The following is a 23,714-nucleotide window of genomic DNA, read 5'->3' as shown; positions in this document are numbered from 1 at the left end:
TCGAAACCAATGTGGGTTTGAAATAAATCTTGCTTCTGGGTAGGGGTGGGGTGAGTGTAAAATTATTCACGTGACGGGGCCAACTTTTCCACTTGCTTGGTAGTAGACATTTGCGAATTAAGACGAATTGAAGTGTGAACACCTAAGCCGATAAATTGTTCACGGGGGCCATCTCAACATTATTATATTATGTGCGGTGGGAAAATGCGCGTACGTTGATACGTCTGGCTTATTATGCTACTACTACGCGGTAGGCAGGGCCTCCACTTGGCCTTATCAAGTTGTAGCCACTTTCTAAGAGAAAGTGCCAAATTGAATATGAATTGCTGAAATTTGTCCACATTTTAATAACATTCCTGTCCCCACTTTCAAAAGTCTGTAGCCAGTTCTTTGAATTTGTAGCATTTGGCTACATAGGCGAATGGCAAAGGAGTCCCTGGGTAGGGTATGTGGATATGGCTTCTTCTGTTCGTCCGTCCGTCTGTCCGTCAGAGAAAAGTTTTAATACACCTTTCTAAAAGTATTGAACAACTGTCGCAAAAAAGTAACGACCAGCATAAAATTGTTTTGGAATGTTATTCAAAATTAGAAGTTGCGCACCTAAGATGTAAGTATATACTATTGCAGAAGCACTGGGTCGTCCGTCGTCGTTCGTCGTTCAGATTTTCACGATTAACACCCTCGAAGTTGCAATTTTAGTCCAATCGTAATGAAACTTTGTCAGAATGTTGTGTTGAGAAAATTTCGACAGAGTTAACACTTGGTCATTATGTGACTAAGTCAAATTATAGAAAATAAAACATTCTTAACACTCCAACATTTTCTGCTTGATCGGTCAGAATATTTGCCTTTATGAAATGTAGGTTAACTTTGAAACGGGGTGAACATCTAGGTCATTAAGCCAAATAACAAAACTAGTCTTGTAAACACCCTTGAGACTAAGTTGTTTACCTGATGAAATACAGTTATAATATTTGCCGTTATCGATTCTAGGTCAAGTTTGAATCTTTATCATCCAACGTTAAATGGTATAGTAGGACAGTAAATTAAATTGTAGAAAAAACATTCTTTACAATCTAGATGTCATATTTATACATGAAACTGAGGCAGAACATTTCTTTTCATAAATGTAGGCACACTGATATCTAGGAGATAATACATAATAGAAATGATACATAACACTCTTCCGACCTATTATCTATGCCGTCCGTCATTTTGTTAAGACAAAGATTCTGATCAAGTCGCAATACAATTTGGTCATTATTATTATCAAAGTGAAACTGTTTAAGTCAGACGACGACGACGACGGTGAACTTGGCGATCACACTAGCCTAACTTGACAACTTTGTCTCAGATGCATGACTTGCAATTTTGAAGAACATTTCAATAACATGTGATGATGTTAGACCACATACGTTTGGTACTATGTATAAAAATTGTTCTCTGAATGACAGAAGGACGGACAGACAAAACTAAATCTATAATCCCCAAATCTATGATTTCCCCTCTGCAAAATAATGGCATAACGATAAAATTCAGTGAATTTATATCCCTCGCTATATAAGTTGTGAATGAGGGATGTATATTTTGAAGTATATTTATTTCAAGATATACACAAGTCATGTACAAAAGGATCGTGCAACGGTTTGTTTAGTCTGGCTACCGACTAGGTAATCTTTTTTATTTTAGAAAAAAAAAAACTGTAAAAAATTCTGACTTCATCAGTCTTGGCTCTGATATGTTTGGAGAAGACAAGGGACATAATTATACAAAATTTGAATAGCCTCAGGAGTTATCTCCTTTGAACAAAACATACGGTCTGAACACAGACTACGGTTTGTTGTTTCCTATTATTTTAACAAAACGAAGGGGGAAAACTCTGCAGTGATTTATAAGTTTCATGAGGATTGATCAATGGATAACAAGTATATTGTTTTGCACGAATTAATGAATTTTTAAAACAATTAATGGACAATATTTCTGCATTTACTGAAGAGATTCTGGTGAAGGTACGCATGCATCAGCGCCCTGTAGTGATCTATATTTATGTTAAATTTCATGAAGTCGCATTGTTATGTTGGACGTTATGGAATGTAAAATAATCAAAGAGCAATAACTCTGGTTAATGAAGAAATCCTGACAAAATTACGTGTGTACCACCGCCTTATATAAAATGATCTATATAAAATTTTGTGTAAAGTTTCATGAAGATCCATGAATAGGTTATTTAGATACTGTCAAAAGTCCCTATGTTTTACAAAATTTTACTCAAATAAATAGTCTGCTTTTACTGCATAAATGGGGATTCGTGTACATTGTAATCATAGATCATGTGCTAATCAATAATTATTTGAGGTTTGGTGTTTGTAGCTTAAGTACTTGTTTGAATTTTAACCATTTTTTTAAAACCAAAATCAACGGGAAAACTCTGTTTTTACTGAGTAAAAAGGGATACTTCTACGTATGAGCAAAGCCCATTTGCTAATTAATAATTATTTGAGGGTTCGTGATTCTAGCTGAAATACTTTTTTAATTATAAGGATTTTCTTTTTTTTTATTGCAAACAAGTTAAGGGAAAATACCCGTTTTACTAGGTAAAGGAGGATAATATTGTTTATGAGCAAAGATCATTGTGCTTGTTAATACTTACACAGCATTTTCTTTCATACAAAAACTGCTTTTCTTGGTCAAGGAGAATAATTCAACGACTGAGCAAACGTCGTGTGTTTCTTTAACATTTTTTGAGGTCTGGTGCTTCTAGCTAAAATACTTTTCGGATAATTTTTGGATCATAAGCATTTTCAATTTCTGACAGACGGACGCACAGACGCACGAACGAACGAACATCCGGAGGGACAACGTTAAAACAATATCCATTCGCATTCGGCAGGGGGTGATAAGACGCACCTTATCGTTTTCATAGGCATGTATTTTCGTCTGCTCATAATATGATTTAAATGTTGAGATGTCCCCCTTAAATATCGATTGTCCTAGGTGTCCGCTGCGTCTTAATTCGCAAATGTCTAGTAACTGGATATGTGACATATTTAGAGAAAACTGTCGACATAAATAAGTGATTATGCGGATGGCAGGAATATGCCGCCATAATTTCGCATCCGAATTGCCTATATTTGACCACTAAAGAAATTGTTGACGGGATTGTTGACGCGACAAAAATTAACATAGAGCAGCGTTAACGTATTAATATACCTCCGAAATATTTCGAAATTTGTTAAACGCCAACACCTTTTTCTGAGATACAGTCAGAACGAGACATACAAAATGATTGAAATGAATCATGTCTACAAAATTGATGCAATACACAAGTGTTTATCATCGTTATGTAAACATATTACTACATATTGCTTCAAAGGTAGAGTATACCGTTATGAGACATGTTAAATCAATCAGTATACAGTCTTTGAGAAGCAGGTGCATTATTTTCCTAGGAACCGGTAGGTGGATTTAAAATCAAAATCCAGTTAAATTTTAAGACACCCCTCTATCTCATAGTATGGAGCGTTGTTCAAGAAGCTAATGCTTAACAAATAAACAAAAACATACATATCTCTAAACGTTTGAAACACTAAAATTTCAGGCTAGACACATCATACAATCTACGATTTGTGAATGAACATTGACAATATATTCAACACCGTTAGAGATTATAAAATACAAACATCCATCGTTTGCCATACATTAACAACTTGGCATATCTTACCAAGTGTGCAAAGTTTAATACTTGCTATATTTTTGGTAATCAAAACCATATCATAGTTCAGCATATAATTAGAAAAGGGTAATCAATACTTTCATTTTGTATCACTTGTACAAAAATAATCAAATTCATTGGTGTGCATATTATTTTGAAATATCACAAGAGTACTTTAATAAGTTAGGGCATGTGTACTTTCAGCTTCAGTACTTTTGTCCAAGCACAACGAACAACATCAACACTATAACACATTTAATTCTTAGTTGAAAATTTCTCAAACCACAATCGTGTCTTATTTTAAGAGTTTACTTTTTCTTAATCACAGTGGTTTAGTTTAAGGTAATCTTAAATGTTCAGATCGAACTTATTAATAAGTTACGGAGTCGTAATAAATGTCTATGGGAAAATCGAAATATTGATGTCATTTTGTTCGCAAACAGAAACATTTCTACGATGTGCTTTTTAATGAAACTTCTCACCATTGTAAACTGCCTGATTATCTTTCATTCGGTTAAATAAAATACATAGGTCTGTGTGCATATTTTTTTTATATATTTGCTCATGATAAAAGAGATCTGAAACTTTCAAGCTGGTCTTATTACCAGTGTGGGATTTTTTTTCACGTGTCAGTATTATAGCTCTATTCAGTCTGTAGAAAGATAGGAAAATTGCTGCTTTTTTATCAATTAACAAAAAGTTTTTTATTTATCCGGGATCTGTGAAAAAAAGTATTAAGAATGTTAATGCTGCCGGCTATAATTCATTTAGTTATGTTCAAAAGCGTCATTACAATATATTTACGATACAGCAGTACTATACCTATTCACTAAAAGTCAAATGAGAGTAAGATATGAGATGCATCCAAAGGTTCTTTTACTTTCAGAGACCTACATACACTCCATTTATTTTATAAAACATTTACTTTAACTATCATGGTGACATTCAGAAATTTTACTACAGGTCGCCTTGTTTCGTTCAATAGGCATACTTCAATAGAATCCGTTCTAATATATAATGGTAGATGGAATGCTTCGTATGCCGTAGACGGAAGGCCAATGCTGCTTTGCAGTGAAAATCAGGATAATAAGTCGAAGAGAACTTGCAGTGCAACAGTGCGATCTGCTTCGAATAAAGAAAAGTGGTGGAATGTACATTTAGATACATTCTATGACATCCAAGGAATCAGCTTCTTTGGTCGATTAGATTATGGAACAAGTAAGTGAAAGGTATATTGTTTTACTGATGAGTTAAATAAATGAAAACGGTTGCTTTTGATACATTCAGTTGTCATCCAAGTATAATTTGTAATTTTCAAAAAAAAAAAAAAAAGAGATCTGCAAGGTATTACACAATATAGTATCGTTCTCACACAAGTATGATACACATGTATATTTTTTTCAGGTCAGTATAAATCGTACAAAATACTGGTCGGTAGTTATAGCTCTCAAACAAATCTTATATTCACTGACAATGGGTTTGGAAACAGACGACAAGATTATAACCCTAAATCAAGAAACTTCACGAGACCCTTCCTTGGTAGCTTTGTACAAGTTGAAAGATTTGGGGAGACTCTGGTATTATGTGAATTAGAAGTATATGCAGGTATACATTTTTAAACATCTTTACAAGCATGTAGAGACAGAGGCCAGAGCAACAAAATATTTTTAAAACATAAACGTTTCATTGAATTACAATAATTTAGTTCATTTAAATATAGATATGGAACAAAAACCTGCTAATCAGCTGGGCACGGGGCGAAAACTTGAGATTTTAGAACTCAAACGGCCGGGTCGCGGGCGAAAAGCCTTGATTTAAGGAACGTACTGGTGGGGCGCAGAGCGAAAACACGCTAGTGAGCGTCTAGTTTACGTCGAATTTTGTCCCTGCCAACTGGCCGTTTGAGTCCTAAAATCTTTTCGGAGCGCCCCCACCCCTCCTTGCTGATTAGCTGGTTTTTGTCCGGCACTCCTGAGTTTTCTCGCCGCGCTATTTAAACTTCTTAAATCTTGTGTTTTGTTTGGTGGGGTCGCGGGGAGAAAAGACAAAATGGCATCTATCAGTCACCATAGAAACTAGTTCTATGGTAAATAAATGACAACTTCCTTGAGTGTCCTAAAGATATAAAAAATAGTTAAAAACTGGAGCAGTTGGAAGAAAAAGCCTTGTATTCCGAAGATAAAATCCTTAACAACATAAAACATAATATATAAATTATGAATTTTTATCATTTATTGTTTTACAAACAGAATGCCCCCTAGGAAGATGTGGTTGGGAATGTAATGAAACCTGTATGTGCAACAGTCAGACAACCGGGCAACACAAGATTCGGGGCATATGTCCATATGGATGTAGCGGAAGATGGAGTGGCCATAACGGAACGTGTAATATCGGTAAAAGTTCTTACGTTAATATCAATGTTAATGACATTTCAAATAAAATTTGATTACATGTACACACCAGTCGCACTTGTTAAACGTACACAAGTTTTCATGAGAATAACGATCATGTTGCACTTAGGCGTATTTATGGTATTTCCAGAATGTTCCGAAACGACATGGGGACCATACTGTAATCAAACATGCGGTCAATGCAAGAACAACAATCTATGCAGTGTATCTAACGGCAAGTGTCCAGATTCGTGTAAGCCTGGATTTATTCCTCCTTTATGTATACATGGTAAGTATACTATACCTTTGTGTATTATGTATGCGCATTTGCAAACAATTATATATATAAGGCTGAGTTAAATTCAAAACAGTTTTTAACTCGTTTGAGCAAGTAGTGCTCATGTTAAGCTTTCAGGATCGTTGAATGTCCGTCTTCCGTCCGTCCGTCCGTCATCCACAAGTTCTTTAAAGAACATCTCCGGAACCATCAAGTCAGTATTCCAATGATGCTTCCTTTTCGTATGTCTTCAAATCTAGGTTATCCGTGTAGAATTCTGGTTGTTATGTCAGAAGGAAAATCTTTAAAACATCTTCTTAAAAAACGCTGACCCGATTTCAAATTAATTGCACAGCAATATTCTTCGAACGACCCCCTAATAAGTTCCTTTAAGCCGTGTTTATTTGTTTAAAAGTACGACCGCAAGGGTCAGGGCTAAGTCAGCTATATGGAAGAATAAACAATCTTCTCCTCTGAAAACTAATGACCCCAATTTTGAAATAATTTGCACAAACCATCCATCAAATTCCTAAAGATTCCTTGGCAATTAAAACAATACATAGCCATTAGGTGGCGGGCATGTTGTGCTTATGGAATTTGGAACCGTTGAAAAACAAAGACAAATATCAAACAGGGAATGCCACGTACCAAAAACGAAGCCTCCCCAAAACGAAACCCACAGCACGCAGACGCGTACACCACAACACACACACACACACACACACACACACACATTCACGCGCACACACACAAAGCCAACACATAAGGACAAAACGAACAAACAAAGGAACACAGTGGGGCACCGCCTTGGAACGGTCAGTGGCAAAAACACCACTGGGGAGCTTAAACCGGTTTATGGTGCGCAGACTTTTTAAACATAATTTCTTACAGATGTTCCTTGGTTGAATTTTCTACCAACCTCGCTTTGCAAACCATTATGCATCATTTTAATCGTTCTGTTACAGACTGTTTTTATCCAAATAGAAAACAGCTTTTGAAATTCCTTTCATAAAATGGGGCGATCGTGATCTGTCTTCTAATTATAGACCAATTTCATTCATAAGTTATGTTGGCACAAGGGGTCATTAATTATATTGCGGATCTTTTTAAAAATCCTTTGAGAGATTAATCTCTGTGTTGATGAGGCTATTGATTGAAGATGCTGAGCATATCTTTTTTAATTGCGATCATTTCCAAGATCAAAGACATCAGCTGTTTATAGACACAAGCCATTATCGTCCCATAAGTACAAAGACATTATTATTTGTTATTATCACAGTAAAAGAAAAGTCTCTATTCAGTGCAGTGCAAAAGTTTATAAAGGTTCAAATAATACATTAAGTGCAAAACAACACCACAGTTCAAATTCATATATAATCATTTATCATCTGTCACAGACAGGCAGGCAGATCCATGCCATCACACCGCATTTTTCATACATAATATTATATCATATAAAACAAGATTTATATCCTTTCAAAAAGCGCTTTAATTAGCCAGAGGGCGTGGTCATGGTTGTATATATGTATATATCAGTCAAGAATTGCCGGTCCAATTTTTAAATAATTTAACAGAAATGTTCTTTCAGAGTTTGTAAAACTTAATTTCACTTTTTCCAGTATGACTACAGAGTAAATTTAAAAAATAAATATTGCTAGAAAACGCTGGCCAGTTCATACATATTTCCCCTCTAGCGGTCCTCTACCAAAATTGTTCAAGACAGCTGTGAAACTCAGGTGAGAAATCAAAGGATGTGACTGTCGAAACTCTCTTGTTTTTATCAAAATGATATCTAACTGCCTTTAACATGCTATTCAAACCAAAATTATGTTATGTATTCAAAGTGATACGCACTATTATACATTTTTTTATAAGAGACCCATACGGCCGGGTCGGGTATCCTATCAAAAATCAAAATTATTGTCCGAGGTCGGAAGTACCGCGGGCAATAGTATTGACGATTTACTGGCAGACCAATAAGTGTTTTAATACATGAAGTCAGAAAGTTTCATATTTTTTCAAGTTTTAACTTTAGCCCGGCAAAAGTTAGTAGCACAAACTATGGAACGGTGATTTATATTAGATATTCTAAGACAAAAAGTCATTCGACTTTCTGTCTGTGAGAACAATATGACCTTTTGCCTGTGAATACAAGCCCACTAGTCAATAAGTGTTTTATTACATTACAATGTTAATTTTTCATAATCAAATACACCCATGAAAAAATATTTTTTGTTATTTATAATTTACATTTCCAATCCTATGCCTTACTAGAATATCTTTATTTCGGTATAATAATTAAAACAAAGACAAATATCAAACAGGGAATGCCACGTACCAAAATCGCAGTCTCCCCAAAACGAAACCTACAGCACGCAGACGTGCACACCACAAACACACACACACACATACACGTGCACACACACAAAGCCAACACACGAGGACAAAACGAACATACAAAGGAACACACACACATACACGCGCACACACACAAAGCCTACACAAGAGGACAAAACGAACAAACAAAGGAACACAGTAGGGCACCGCCTTGGAACGGTCAGTGGCAAAAACACCACTGGGGAGCTTAAACCGGTTTATGGTGCGCACCCAACCTCACTCTTATCCCCACCATTTTCCAAAGACACAGTGTAAATAAAAGTAATCCCGTCCAGGTAAAGGCAAGAATTGTTATGATGATGATGTTGATGATGATGATTGCGAAGAATGCTGGAGAGAACAAAGAATACCGACGAAGTTTGCTGACGATGACAAATGATGACGCAGAATGTCATGGTCAGCGAATAATAACTGACAACTAAGAATACCGCTGAAGAAGAAAGCCGAAGGTTATAAATTAATGCTGACGACGAAAACTGCCGACGAAGAATGCCGACGACGAATAATGCCGCGATGACAAAGAATGCTGACGACGAAAACTGCCAACGAAGAAATGTTACCAAGAACGAAAAAAGCCGACGACTAAAAATGTCGACGAAGAAAAATGCCGACGACGAAGAATGATTCCCATATTGATCCGCGTATAATAATTTATAATGCGAACTTGTATCCTAGCGGATCTCACGTATGGGAAAGTCAACTGTTCTGAATATGATTATATCCCTTATTGCAAGTTATCTATATATATATATTCAATGTATCTTCGAGATCCAGTTAACTTTCAGAGAGAGAAAATATAGCTTCTCTCGTCCCAATCAGTTAAAAAGACTAAAATGTCACTACTGATTTATGAGACATGAAAACAGAGATTTGAGTATAAATATGCAAATGTTGAACCAGTGCGAATGTGTAGTACAATTCGGGCTCTTATATAAAGCAGCATCGAAACTAATCTTATTGGGTTAGTGGACTTGCTGTGGCATGTGCGTGTTCGTTTGTACTGCTAGGCGCTTTGCCGTAAATGGTCTGGTATATTGTGGTGGTGATTTAGTTCGTATAAATTCTCTCTACTATATAATAATTTATAATGCGAGCTTGTATCCTAGCGGATCTCACGTATGGGAAAGTTAACTGTTCTAAATATGATTATATCCCTTAATGCAATAGAGAGAGAGAGAGAGATTTTTTAATTTTTATTTTCCGATGAAACTTTTTCTCCCTTACAAATTCGTGAAATAAGTGTTCTTTGAAAGTGATCAGTTGTACAAACTTACTGACACATGAATTATGCAAGATATTCTAATAAATCCCCCCGAAAAAAATGCAGATGGGAGTAAACTATAACAACTGTTTTGAAATTATGTAGAAAATCAATATTCTTCTTATTTTTTGCCAATATCTAACACTTAATTTCACTCATTGTATCATTTATCAGTTTCATATATACTTTCTATGTCAAACTTGGTGGAAATGAATATATTGAAAAATGTCACCACACCGCACCAACTGTGGGCGTTTAGCTTTAAAATATCCTGCAAATGACATACGAGACATAAGGAAAGAGGAATACAAAACGACTATATAAACCTCAGTTACATGTGCTGAACATTACAGCTTGTGATAGTGGGTTTTATGATGACGGATGCAGCGAAACGTGTGGATATTGCTTGACAAGTGAAACTTGCAGTCACGAGAATGGATCATGTTTACATGGCTGTGCCTCCGGTTTTCACGGAATTGTGTGCAAAACAGAGATTTTTCTTGTCACTACTTAATAGTTACATAATTATATGATTAGCACAGATACGATTGTGAAACTTGTGTAAATTACACAATATAATCGTTTCAGTATTTTTCAAGATCAGTGAGAATTAATGAGGGTTTTGAATCACTAACATTGTGACACTGTCAGAGTTTTTACAATATCTACTTTTTTGCAAGAACACTATGTAAGTTATACGTCCTTTGGATTTCACAAACGTGCTTTATCATTATTGTTTCTGGAGGACAAAGTGTTTATTTTGTAGAAAGAGATGCGTGTGATATTTTGTTTGAAATTAGCTTTTCATATAATTTGCGACAATCTAATTTAGTATACTGTTTTTGCCTATCTAAGACATTGTGGTAACTGCAGATAGAAACCTCAACGACTAACCATGGCTGAATTGTACAATAAATCCATATTATCGCATAGTGCGGCAATTTTCCTTTGATCTTTGCAGCATGTTATACATAGTAACACACATTATTACTACAAAACTGTGCTGATATCTTACAAAACTGTTGCGATATATATCAACACGGAAATCTCTATGGAGTTTCATAAGAAAAAAAGTGTTCCGATATATATCAGCACAGTAAAACTGTTCCGATATATATCGGAACACTTTTTCTCTATTGAGGTCCTATCAAGGGAGTATAATTTTTTCCTTTCAAAGAAAAGAAATTGTCACAAACACCTACATTTATAAAGTAAAAGAATAAATAAACTAGAATATTTCAAAAACTTGATAGTTATTGCCAAATTCAGAAATACATGAAATATATGAAATTCTGAGATTTCTCAAATGTTTCTTTTTCTTTGATTTTTTTTACAAACAAAACAACAAGTTTTACAATATGTGTGGCCAGTGAAATGCAAAGATTTAAAACCAGTGCAGAAATTTGTTGGGTACTTTTATCTTGGGAACATATTTTCTAAAACAGAAGTTTTAGTGTTTCAGTCAGCGAGGCGCAGAAAGGGAATCAAAATAGTAAAAATAATAATAAACAAATTTAAATGAAAATAATATATAAATTTTAATGATAAACTATGCGATAAAACAGTTATAATATGTAGTGCTCGTGTGTTACCAGGCTATATCAGAGCTAGGGGTACATCTCGTTATTTTTCTCTTCACATATCTGTCTCGGCCTACCGGCCTCGACGATATGTGCAGAGAAAAATACCCTCGATGTACCCCTAGCTCTATTATAGCCTGGTAACACACTCTCACACATACTATAACTATTACTTCTTAAACGTCGTTTTTATATTCCTGTTAACTTCGCATTACTGAGTCTGTCGAAAAATGTCGTGATTATCTGTAGATAGCTGTTCCATGCCTCGGAGAATGTATTGGCATCGTCGATGTATACGTCACAGCCATCTATACCAAATATTACCATAGTTACAAGACACTGAAATCTAGCTGGCGAGTTCTTCATAACTTAGTACTTATATAAGCCACCGAGCGTAACGCTCACTGATACCTCTTGTGCGCTGTCAGTAAGTGTAACTTACCGGAATATTTTGAAGATCGAACTTTGTCACATATATTGTTTTTCCAATCTCTGTTTTGTCACAAAATTCTCTTTACGTTCGGTTCGTATCATTTGATTCTTGCACAAAATATACACGGAAAACTGTTATTATATTGGCTTGGTTCAATGTAATCATTGTCCAGCAAATATGTTTTGTTTTATCTGTAGAGAAAATATTGTTTTAAAGGATTCATTCAAAATGGATGTTATTTAGTTGGTTTAGAGTCTTCCACAATAATATCACAATATTTTTTTGCAGTCCTTGTTTAATCAGGACATACATTCATACATATTTATCAATTGTTTCAATTCATATTCTTTTAACGGTTCCAAGTACGGTGGTTTCTGTACTAGATTTTAGAAAAGTATATTTTCAAAAACATTTTGGGCCGGCATAACATCTCCCTCATTTTGAGTACGCACACATTGAACGCACACCACTGTTAAAGCTATGTTAAACCGAACCATAACCTTTTAATCCTTGCGTGTATCAGTGCTATACACTGGGCACGTTAAAGAACCAGGCTGTCTATTCGCAACAAGCTAGGCTAAGTTAGCCGGAAAAGCCTGTATCTGATTTCTGATCTCTCTGTCGTGGGGGCTTTGTCTCACTCTGTCCCTCTGGTCAGATCGCTCTGTGTCTGTACTAGTGGAGGATGAATTATGCGCCCTGTGTGGCTGCATTTCAACTATGTAAAGCGCCTTTGAACCTGAAATTGATCATGAAAAGGGCGCTATATAAATCTGGTATAATAAATAAATATAAATAAAACCTTTAGTTAGTATATAATACACTCAATACGTGCGTATATGAAATAGGGGCGATTTAATGCTGGCAAACATTTTGCCTGTAATGGTCTTCCAGAGTAAATGCAATGCACTTCAGACAAGCACTTCTTTATTGAGAGGTTTAAAGGTCTTCTTACAGAATGATCAAATACTTATCCAAATGGACTGAATCCAAGAAATTCCTGTCAGGTTTTCTGACGACAATCAGCAATAGATGAATGTATTCAACCATGCCTTTTCTGAGTCAAACAGCGTGTTAAAGCACACTAACCTAGTCTATTATGATCATATTTGTAGAGTCATCAAAAGCAGGAATAGTCTGTAAATAGTATTGTCTGGTTACGTTTGCCTATCATTTGACAAGTTTAGCAAGATTTACAGTACGAAGGTTGGTTGTTCTAAAACACATAGATTGGAATCATCAGTTATGTAAATCAACAGAAAAAATATGTTTTAAACGTTTAAAATGACATCAGAGGAGGCATGCATCTTTATGTTGGCTTTTTTGCCACTGTACAACTTTGAAAATCATATATCCTTAGGTCGGCCTGCACTTATTTATGCAATCTCGCCAGGCATATGTATGTTTTTGACAACACAGAAAATGACGTCACTCGACCTTCAGCTATTTCCGGAAGTAAATAAAATGAAAGTAGAAATGCTAAACTTGAAAACGAAAGCCGCATTTTGATTCGTAGATAGTCAGGGGTCACGCGCAGGGGTCACCCCGTCTAAATGTATGCGCGTGGACTTCTTTTTTTTTTTTTTTGCTATTGGGGAGCCAATTTTCAGCACTTTATTACGAATTGAAATTATCTGGGCTTTAGTACACCATGTCAGCTTTTAATCTATGAAAAAATATTTGAGCTCTGGATAAACACAAATCCCACAGAGGTCCGTAACGGACCAAGCGTACATTGATAATTTTGGAACTTCATCAAATCGCTCAAAATGTCATTTTTGATGTTGTCTGAGAGTGTCAGTATATGCCTCAGATGTAAGATATAACCGTATTTGAGAGCTGCAGACCTAGACATTTCAGAAATATTTTCAAAATAAGTTTCGTGTAATAAATGTTGTTTCTACGGAAGCGTGAAAGGGCCATCAGACGCTAATACGTTTTAGTACGTTAAGGCTGCGGAAAGGATATATGGCTTTATAAAACCGGTACTGTATTATCATTTGACAATTTTCATGCACAGCTAGTAGATTATGTGTCATCGAAAACGGTAATCAGAATATCTTATGACATTATCTTAAAACATTAAATTGATATAACGTACATTGAATAAACTGCTGTATTAAAAAAAAGTGGTCCATGTTGATCAACACTAAACTGAATTAGTTACAAACTTACAGCAGTCATTTTTATCCTGATAATTCAGACCAATGTAGATGTTGTTTAAACTTTAATCTAATGTGATCTTAAACTTAGAGCTTATAAATTTTAAATGAAATATGCCAAGCATGCGAACACTAATTACGACAGGGATCGAAGCTCCAACTCTTCCTTATTTCAGCAGCACAATCAAACGAGCAGCATGGACCGTCATTTACTGTTGGCATTATCATCGGTTCCGTTGTTGCTGCTGTTGTCTTCATCGCACTGACTCTCATTATTAGTGTTATCATCATTCGGAAAAGGAGACCGATAAGGTAAGAAATTTGTACTGAATGAAATGATTGCGTGAGTAATATGTAAGGAATAGTCCTTGTTCTTATAGTATTATTATTATACACGTCTTAATGTCGCCAATCATTAGAATAAAAATTAGATTTAACTAAAGTCTATAGGTCCTTATTAGAAAGTGTGCAGGAGAAGAGCCACGTGGAAGGTACCTATATCCGCGTCATAAAATATAAGACGTGATATCTCTCATCAATATCGATTTGTCGTCCGTTTGTAAAGTAAGACAATATTTTTCCAATTATTTTTGGTAAATATTTTGATATTTCAGAAAAACAGACCAAAATGTCTCTTCAAATCCAGATTCTCGTAGTGGAGCTCGAGATGAAAGCGAGTACAATACGTTAGATCCTAACCGCGTGGACGGAAACCAGGGTAATTATATAAATATTTTTTTAATAAAAATTCACTTTATGGGGAATTTAGAAAACGTTCCGTCTCGTCAACGTAAACTGTTACAGACACAAACCTTATTTACTTTTATTTCATGATAACTATACTCGCTTATAAATTTGACAGAAGTATAAATATTAGTTATTGATATGAAAATACTAGCAACGCAATGTTATGGACGTCTGTAAAATGCTCACGAACATAGACACGAGCGACGTTGTGACAAGAAGGCAACAGTAAAGGACAGAAGGTTAATCTTAACATTGGATTTGTTAGAGCGTCACAGGTCGATATTGGTAAATAATAAAAAGTTAAGGTTGATTTCCAAGAAGCACAGAGCACACCAAATACGGAGTAAGAGGTTAACAAAAGGGTTGGGTGTTGGTGCAAAGGGGAAAAAGCAAGGATGAATATTCAACAGGGAAATCCATGCCCCTGACACACAGTCTAGTCTCCCTACACCATACACTACATCAGCGCAAACACACAAAAACACACACGCGAACAACTAACAAACTAACAAACTGACAAGCAAGAAAAACAACACAGTTGGGCACCGCCAAACAAGCACACACACACGCACGCACGTACGCATGCACACACAAAGAGCATACAAGCAAGACAAACAACAATGTGGGGCACCGTTCAGTGAAGGCCGGCGGTCAAGATGAGGATGGCACAATGACGCACTCATAGTAAAAGGAGAAGGGGGAGTGCAATCACAAAGTGGTGCAAATGGAAAGGGCGTTGGAGTAGGGGAAGACAAAGGAAAGAAACGCCAAAACAAACAAGACAACATACGCAACACAAAGAAGCGACACAGACAAAAACAAGTTGAAAATAGGGGCTCCGCCTTGGAACGGCCGGTAACTAGGGGTTTAATCATTTTAGGGCATTCCAGCCTCATATTTACCCTATTTTCAACAAGTTAGACAAAACAAGTAAATAAAATACCCCACCCCCACCCCCACCCCCTCCCAATGAGAATTGCTCTACCATCAGTGACAAAATACCGTATCATATAAAGTAAAACATATAAAAAGGGTCAGTGTATGGTACAGTAATATCAATGTACTCAACAACTTGTCTGAAGGCGGAGCACCAAGAACCTTTTTTGAGGGCACAACTAAGCAAGCTGCAAGACAAAATTCCACTCCCTCCCACTGTTTTGTAGGATTTAGGAGAAAACCATCTAGGAGTCTTAGGTTATTAGTCATCATTCCATCAAAAATGACAGAATAGCGACTAAATGTAGAATACAATATGTTGATATCACACACACACGCACACACAAACGCACGCACGCACGCACACTCACACACACACACATGCATGCACACGCACACACACACACACACACGCACACGCACACGCACACACACACACACACATATGTTTATTATAAATGAATCATTGATTAGTCCTTTGTCATTGTAAAGGTAATTTGAGCCGTGCCATGGGAAAACCAATATAGTGGCTTTGCGACCAGCATGGATCCAGACCAGCCTGCGCATCCGCGCAGTCTGGTCAGGATCCATGGTGTTCGCTAACAGTTTCTTTAATAGTAATAGGCTTTGAAAGTGAACACCATGGATCCTGACCAGACTGCGCGGATTGCGCAGGCTGGTCTGGATCTATGCTGGTCGCAAAGCCACTATGTTGGTTTTCCCATGGCATGGCTCATTTATTATTCACGTAAAAAAGCGCATTGTTGCCCGGTGTTTAAAGCCAGTCCAACCGGGTATTCATTCAAATTCTGGATAAGCCCGTCATTTCGATTAAAATGTTATGTTGCTCTTTCAGAGATGTACTACTCCGAACTCAGAAATTATGAAAGTGTTGAGTGAATAAGTAGACGGAATATGAATATATAATCCAGATGAAACAGTGTCTCGTGCATAATGATATCTATTTTATATTATGATAAGTTTAAACAATATTTATTTCAATTTATATATACATACATTCATTACTAACAACAATATATCATCATGTTTAAGAAGATAGTCAAAAGACTTTAAATCATTATCATGTAATATAGTTTTGGACAGAATGAGTGCAACAAACAAAACAAATATGTAATGAATATAGTAAGACAAAAATCTATGAAATGAATAAATAGAGTGGATTTATGTTAAGGTACTCAAATGAATTTAATGAAAAATAAGACAACTTTAGTGTTGTAAGAATTGAGATTACTCTTAAATATTTGAAGACTGCCTGTGTTTTACACTCTATAGGTAGCTGATTTCACTTGTTGATGGTAGAGGGAAGGAATGCGTTAAATAAAACTGAGTGTTACAATGTTTATTTCTAGTGCTTGGGCAGTTTCTGAAACTATTGAAGTTGACGTATGCAATATTCTGAGGGACTAAAGTTGGAAAACAGAGAGAAATTGGTATTTACCATTAAATGGTGTTTACGTTTTCCAGCTTAAAGAGTTTCAATATTTGTCTCTTCATAAAGGTTTGAGAAAATAATTGTTTGAAGGGACTTCCTATCTAGAATAAAGGTATATCAATATTTTGATAATTATTACTGAAAACTTCTATCGTTAACGGAATCGGTGTAAACATTATCATATCCGTATCTATTATCACCATCTATATCATCATTTAAATCATTTAATGTTTTCATCCGAATCCTCATCATCACTACCATTTAAATAAACATATATATGCATATATTACAATCACTTTAGTTTCTTGTTTTTATAATTATGCATTATGCGTACATATATTCATCATTATGTTTAACATCATACAATTTTTTCATTCATCATAATAATATATGCAATACATTTTTGATACAGAAATAAACGTATACAATTCATCTGTGTATGTTCGTTAGCCATGTTTTGTATTTCATTATATAAGTACTTTTATATACAATATGTTATAATGTTTCGTCGTCTCACACTCGTATCTGAAATTATAAGGAAGGCATCAATAAATTATATTTCATCAATATTTAAAATCTACCATTTATTTTAGTATTGTTAGGGAAATTGTTTAGGTAGGTCTACACGTTCGAATCGATTTTTTTCTAAAATGTAAAATTTGATTAAACTCTGAACTCAAAACTTCAGAATACACTAAGAAATTTCAGCAAATAAAACAAAGATAGGGTCGTGTGTTTCATATTTTGCTTGACTGATTTGAAGACTTCTGACCTCACGCAACTTTTCATAATGAGAGTCTATCTGAAATTCATACCTTTCATAACATTTTTGCAAATTTTTCTACGAAGTAGATTTTAACGAAAATTCTCACAGTTGTAAATAAACATATGTTCTGTAACGTGGTGGAATAAAATGTATAGGTCTGCGTGTTTATTTTTGAGATATTTGACCATGAATAAAGTGAATCGCACATTTCACGCTAATTCTAAGACATTATTGTCAATTACTTAAAGTGTCGGATGTTGCAATATCATATTCATAACTTTAGAAAGGTAGTAACATTGAAATACACTTACTCACATGTTGACATTAATTCATAAAATAATTTTGATTTCGGTACGCCGAATCCAAGCTTTATTCTACGTTTTTCAGATAAATGACGTTATACAATCAGTACCTGTTAATCAAACGTGCAGACCTGCATTAACTAACTGAGTTAATAAATATTTGGTCATTTTGCCATACTTTTGTTGCTATATAAGACTATCGGAGTTTGTGTATTATTTCATCTGTAAAATAAAAATCGTTCTAGTGTGTCATCTTTCAGATCTAACAAATCACATCTATTTCCTCGGCACTTTGATCACTGGCTGCAACTAATTGGAAGAACCTGGCATGCGGGTTAATCTGAAATGGAATTTTACCAAAATATCTATGACACTTTATACCATTTAAGGACTATGCTATTTTGAAATATATGAATTAGGTGGATGGGGTGCATGGTATTATTTCTGCTGAATTTCTAGGACTGGTTTCTAGAAAAAATAACTAAATTGATATTCCATTAGTTTAATAAGTTTGATATAGCCTGTACATTATCCAGATATTTTTCAAACACATGTATTGGATTAGCAGAGAAATGTATGGTAACGGATAAATTCACAATATACTTCTTTTTACAGTGGAAGCAAAAGTTACTATGCATGTAAATAAAAGAAACGAATATTACACAAGTTCGTTTTCCTTCTATCGGACCTTTAAATATTTTTAGAAAACGCCTACTGTAAGTCCGCAGTCTGTACTCAGCAGTCCGCGCCAAAGTAAGTTGAAAATCTCTAATACAAGGGCCTCAGTGGGTAAGGCCACTGACTTCAAATCAATTGCCCCTGAATGTGGGTTCGAGCCTCCTCCGGGGCGTTGAATTCTTCATGTGAGGAACCATCCAGCTAGCTCACGGAAGGTCAGTGGTTCTACTCAGATGCCCGTCCATAATATAATGAAAAGATGGATGGAGGAGCACCTGGCGTTTTCCTCCGCCATAAAAGCTGGAAAATCGCCGTATGACCTAAACTGTGTCGTTGCGACGATAAATGCAACAAAAAATCTTATAATGCTTTTTTTATCGAACATTCAAATATTAAAACTGAAACATACATCTCGTATTTTTACAGGGACAATGCACGTGTTGGATGGACATTTTATAGACATGGAAGTACAAAATCGGTTAAATTAAGTTAAAACCACTGAAAATAATAAATAAAAAGGAAATATGTTTGTTTACATATAAGATCAAATCATTAAACCTCCTTCGAAAATATTGCATGTGGCATTGTCAGGATACGAGTTATATGACCTAGGGAAGTGCCTACGCCTTTAGTAACTTGAACAATGAAATGAGTCTTATAGCTACGGTGACTATGTCTTAGACTAGCTGACAAACGAAATAGAATGTCCTTTGTTAAAACGTAAAGCTGGTGAGACCAAATATCTCGTATATAGAATTTTCCTCTGGCTACCTTGCCTAAATGATTTGTGTACCAATGATTCGTAAATGATTTCAGTTATGAGCTAGACAATTTTAGGGATCAGGCAAATCACTAAATGCTTCAAACTCACAATCTTCAATAGCATAGCTCAAGCTCCTATAGCCTGGAGACTCTATACCTGACTGGTCTTTTTCTTGAAGTTCCCGTTAGACAATGTCTTTGAATCAACAACCTACGAGTCCTATCGCATAGATGCTCGGCCGCTGCCCTCTTAATTGAAGTTGCAACTCTACATGATTGCCCTGACTCCTGGATGCTCAGCGCCTATATGCTATCATATGTAGCATTCAACTACCATATAGGTATATCCCCGATGCCATGGCTGTACTTCGCCAATAACGCTGAACCGTCTATAAGCTGGAACTCTCCTACTATCTCAGCAGATTACCAAACTCTGGGTCTCTGTCTCAGCTTGCCGATGCTCAGCCTATATTTGCTATCGTCTATAGCATACAACTACCCTTAAGTTAAAACTCCTACGCGCTGGCCCTATAGCTCGAAACCTTGTTGAAATTCTGCAACTCTTCTTTAGTCTTTGAACTCCAAACGTCTTCTTTTTAATAATTTATCCGCACTGACAGTGTAATTGTAATACCTTCCTTATCAAGGTACTGGGATAAATTATTAGTTGAATCCTCGATGTGTCTTCTTCGATCGCTGGATACCGAATGAACTCTCTGTCATCCATCTGCCTATTTATACACTAGCAGACGTGCTATTTATAACTTGTTTCTGATTGGTCCAAATTTATACATATATATATATATGTTTTACAACGAGTACTTGCTCTAACAAATATCTAGGACCCTTTAACTATTGTATATGGCATAATGTGTGATGCTGGGATCCAGTTATTAACATAATTAACACAAATCAGCCACAAATGACCCAAATCCTATTATTAACAGCAATTCAACAATAATTATAGCAATGGTAGCATGAAAAGGGAATCAAGCACATCTGTGCTTAACATGTGCTACGTTATCAATATATCAAGCATACAAATTTTTCTGACCGGCATTCACCGTCAATGTAATATATTTTGACGTTAAAATGTAACAAACAAAAACCTTTTGCATATTCATTCGATTTAATAAAAAGAAACACGAAAAACGAGAACAATGGTTATCTATTTTATTTGGTTTGGTTTAGAGTAACACTGAAACGACTTAATTAAGCAAATTTCCCAGCATCTGATGATAGGTAAAGACTTAAGATGCCCTTCCAGGCATTTTTTTCAGGCTCAGGCGAGCTCAGGCGATTCCACTACAGATAACAACACTATATATTTTATATGTGGTACGTTTCGTCCTGATATATATGTATCGACTTTAAATAAAATTTGTATTGTATTGTATTGTATTGTATTGTATTGTATTGTATTGAAATGGTACACGCTTATGTGGTACGCTTCGTCCTACATCGGTGTTCTCCATTTTACAGAACATAAGTTTTGAAAAAAAATAGCCCAAAATGAATAAACCCAAAAAATGTGAGCGCTGATCAGCCAAAGGTATCAGAAAAGGTCTAATGTGAAACTGGATTTTAATTGTTCAACAAAATCAGCTAGTTGAATCGATTATTTGTGGTAAGAATCAATGTATCCAAATTTGAAACTTTGGTAAAGGACTTCTCGGCTTCATCGGCGAAAATAGGAACATCATTAGTATACAGTATATATCTACAACACATGGTTTAGCGATATTTACAACACATGGTTTAGCGATATCTACAACACATGGCTTCGTGATATCTACAACACATGGTTTAGCGGCGTTTTGATAAATCAACAAAGAAGTAATCTGCAATACAATTTATTTAGGCATTAAATTGGCTACAATGGATAAAATGTTGTTTTTTTCCGGACGGACTGCTGATGAAATTATTAAGAAGGTCCAGGCAGAAACTGAAAAATAAAACCATAACAGTAATTTAACTAAGCCATTAAAACTCCAAGATTCTACGAAATTGTTAGTATATAATTCTGTAGCTCTCAATGAAGAAACATATATAGAATGAAGGTAATAAAATATACAAGTGTTTTATGCTCAATAAACCTTATCTTAATCAATTACATGAATTTTCTTATGAAATTAAAAAGAACACTCTTAATGACTTGAATTGTAGTAAAAACTGAAAAGCTTCCCGTTGAAAGTTTACTAAAATTGACAGACGGTTTAACGCTGTACTGAGTTAGATATCCTCATTAAATGATTAATTTCAATACCTGATCAGGAGCTGTACTAAGTAAGATATCCTCATTAAAGGATTTATTTCAATACCTGATCAGGAGCTGTCAATATTGCACAGTTTGGTGGATTGTTTTTCAGTCTTTTTGTTGATCGTAAAAGTCTTGTTCTCTCTACTATTGACAAGCATGAGTTAATTCTCATTATCCCAGCTTCCTTGTCGACATGTCCTGTAACAAACAATTGTTTCATTTATTCTGGTAAATCTACATGTAAAAACACAATCTTCTAAAAATATCAAATTAGTCACAGATTGTTGTTTGGTAATTACATGAATACTATATCATAAAATATTGGTGAGGGGCCTCCTTGAATACTGTATCATAAAATATTGGTGAGGGGCTTCCTCGAATACTGTATCATAAAATATTGATGAGGGGCCTCAATGTATACTATATCATAAAATATTGGTGAGTGGCCTCCTTGAATATTATATCTTTAAATATTGGTGAGGGGCTTCAATTTATACTGCATCATAAAATATTGGTGAGTGGTCTCCTTGAATACTATATCATAAAATATTGATGAGAGGCCTCCACGAATACTGTATCATACATAAGTGGTCAGGGGCATATGTGAACACGAAATCTTAATGCATATCGATATCAAAATGGAAGTGAGTTAAGTTTTTCTATGCGCTTTTTATAGAACAGTGTCATGTCATGCATATTAACGAAAGTAGTCCAGCAGCATACAATACGGAAGGTACAGTACGGAATTTAAAAGGTACAATTCAGACTTTTTCTGCCTGTTCATATTTAATTGTGAAATACAAGCCGATTTTCTTACAGAATTTATATAGGTATATAATAATAATGTGAATGCTGATCCAAGAGCACTTTACTGAATGCAGAATGCAGATTCGGGCTGTTTCATGTTCTATTCATTTTTAGAAGAAAAAAAAATCTCAATATATGAAATGAATTATCAACTACGCGGTCTATGTTGCATATATAGACCGAGGAGCCATGGGAACAGAGCTACAGGCATTCCGTGTATAACTACTCTGGTTTTAGAAAGGGAGTTAAATACGGTGGAGAACATAGCTCCATATGAGCTACATACGAATACGTGCCTCGAATACAGCTCCACCAGGAGCTATCTCCGAATGGAGCCATTTAGTACATGACAGTTCACAATCTATCTGTTTCGAAACAAGAATCTTTGTATCCTTAAATATCAAAAAGAACACTTATATTTGGGGATTTTTTTTGTAATATATATTATGCACTTTTATTGTGTGAATGTATTACTGATGTAAAAAAAATGCCATTAAACATCACAATTTGTTGATTTTCGAAACTAAGCTAGAGGTCACTTTGATAGATATGCTACATTTGATTACTGGCTCGGTGGCAAATATATTATTTCTTTTATGGCACAACGTGCTAGTACCGTTTTTCTTTTACTACAAACTAATTAAGAAATAATAAGTTCCTAAACGTGGTTTATCGTAGAAAAACCCGAGTTTTGAGTTCTTATGCGTAAGAGTATATCACGAAAGCCGTTACTCAGGCCTGAGTGATATATTGTTTCGCATAAGAACGAAAAACTTGGGTTATTCTACAAT

General features: G+C 35.3%; 1 protein-coding gene across 1 annotated transcript in view; it reads left to right on the top strand.

Moving 5' to 3' along the window:
• Nucleotides 1-18,274, top strand: part of LOC123556299 (uncharacterized) — a 42,141-nt gene extending 23,867 nt beyond the window's left edge. Inside the window, exons 5-11 of the mRNA XM_053542486.1 lie at nt 4,676-4,930; nt 5,117-5,317; nt 5,962-6,105; nt 6,254-6,391; nt 14,389-14,524; nt 14,827-14,930; nt 16,752-18,274. Of these exons, the coding sequence (XP_053398461.1) occupies nt 4,676-4,930; nt 5,117-5,317; nt 5,962-6,105; nt 6,254-6,391; nt 14,389-14,524; nt 14,827-14,930; nt 16,752-16,795 (1,022 nt within the window). The 3' untranslated portion in view covers nt 16,796-18,274. The remainder of the gene's footprint in view (nt 1-4,675; nt 4,931-5,116; nt 5,318-5,961; nt 6,106-6,253; nt 6,392-14,388; nt 14,525-14,826; nt 14,931-16,751) is intronic.
• The last annotated feature ends 5,440 nt before the right edge of the window (nt 18,275-23,714 follow it).

The sequence above is a fragment of the Mercenaria mercenaria genome, chromosome 5, assembly GCF_021730395.1.
Source record: "Mercenaria mercenaria strain notata chromosome 5, MADL_Memer_1, whole genome shotgun sequence".
NCBI classification, from domain to species: Eukaryota; Metazoa; Mollusca; class Bivalvia; order Venerida; family Veneridae; genus Mercenaria; species Mercenaria mercenaria.
This window is presented reverse-complemented; position numbering and strand designations above follow the sequence as displayed.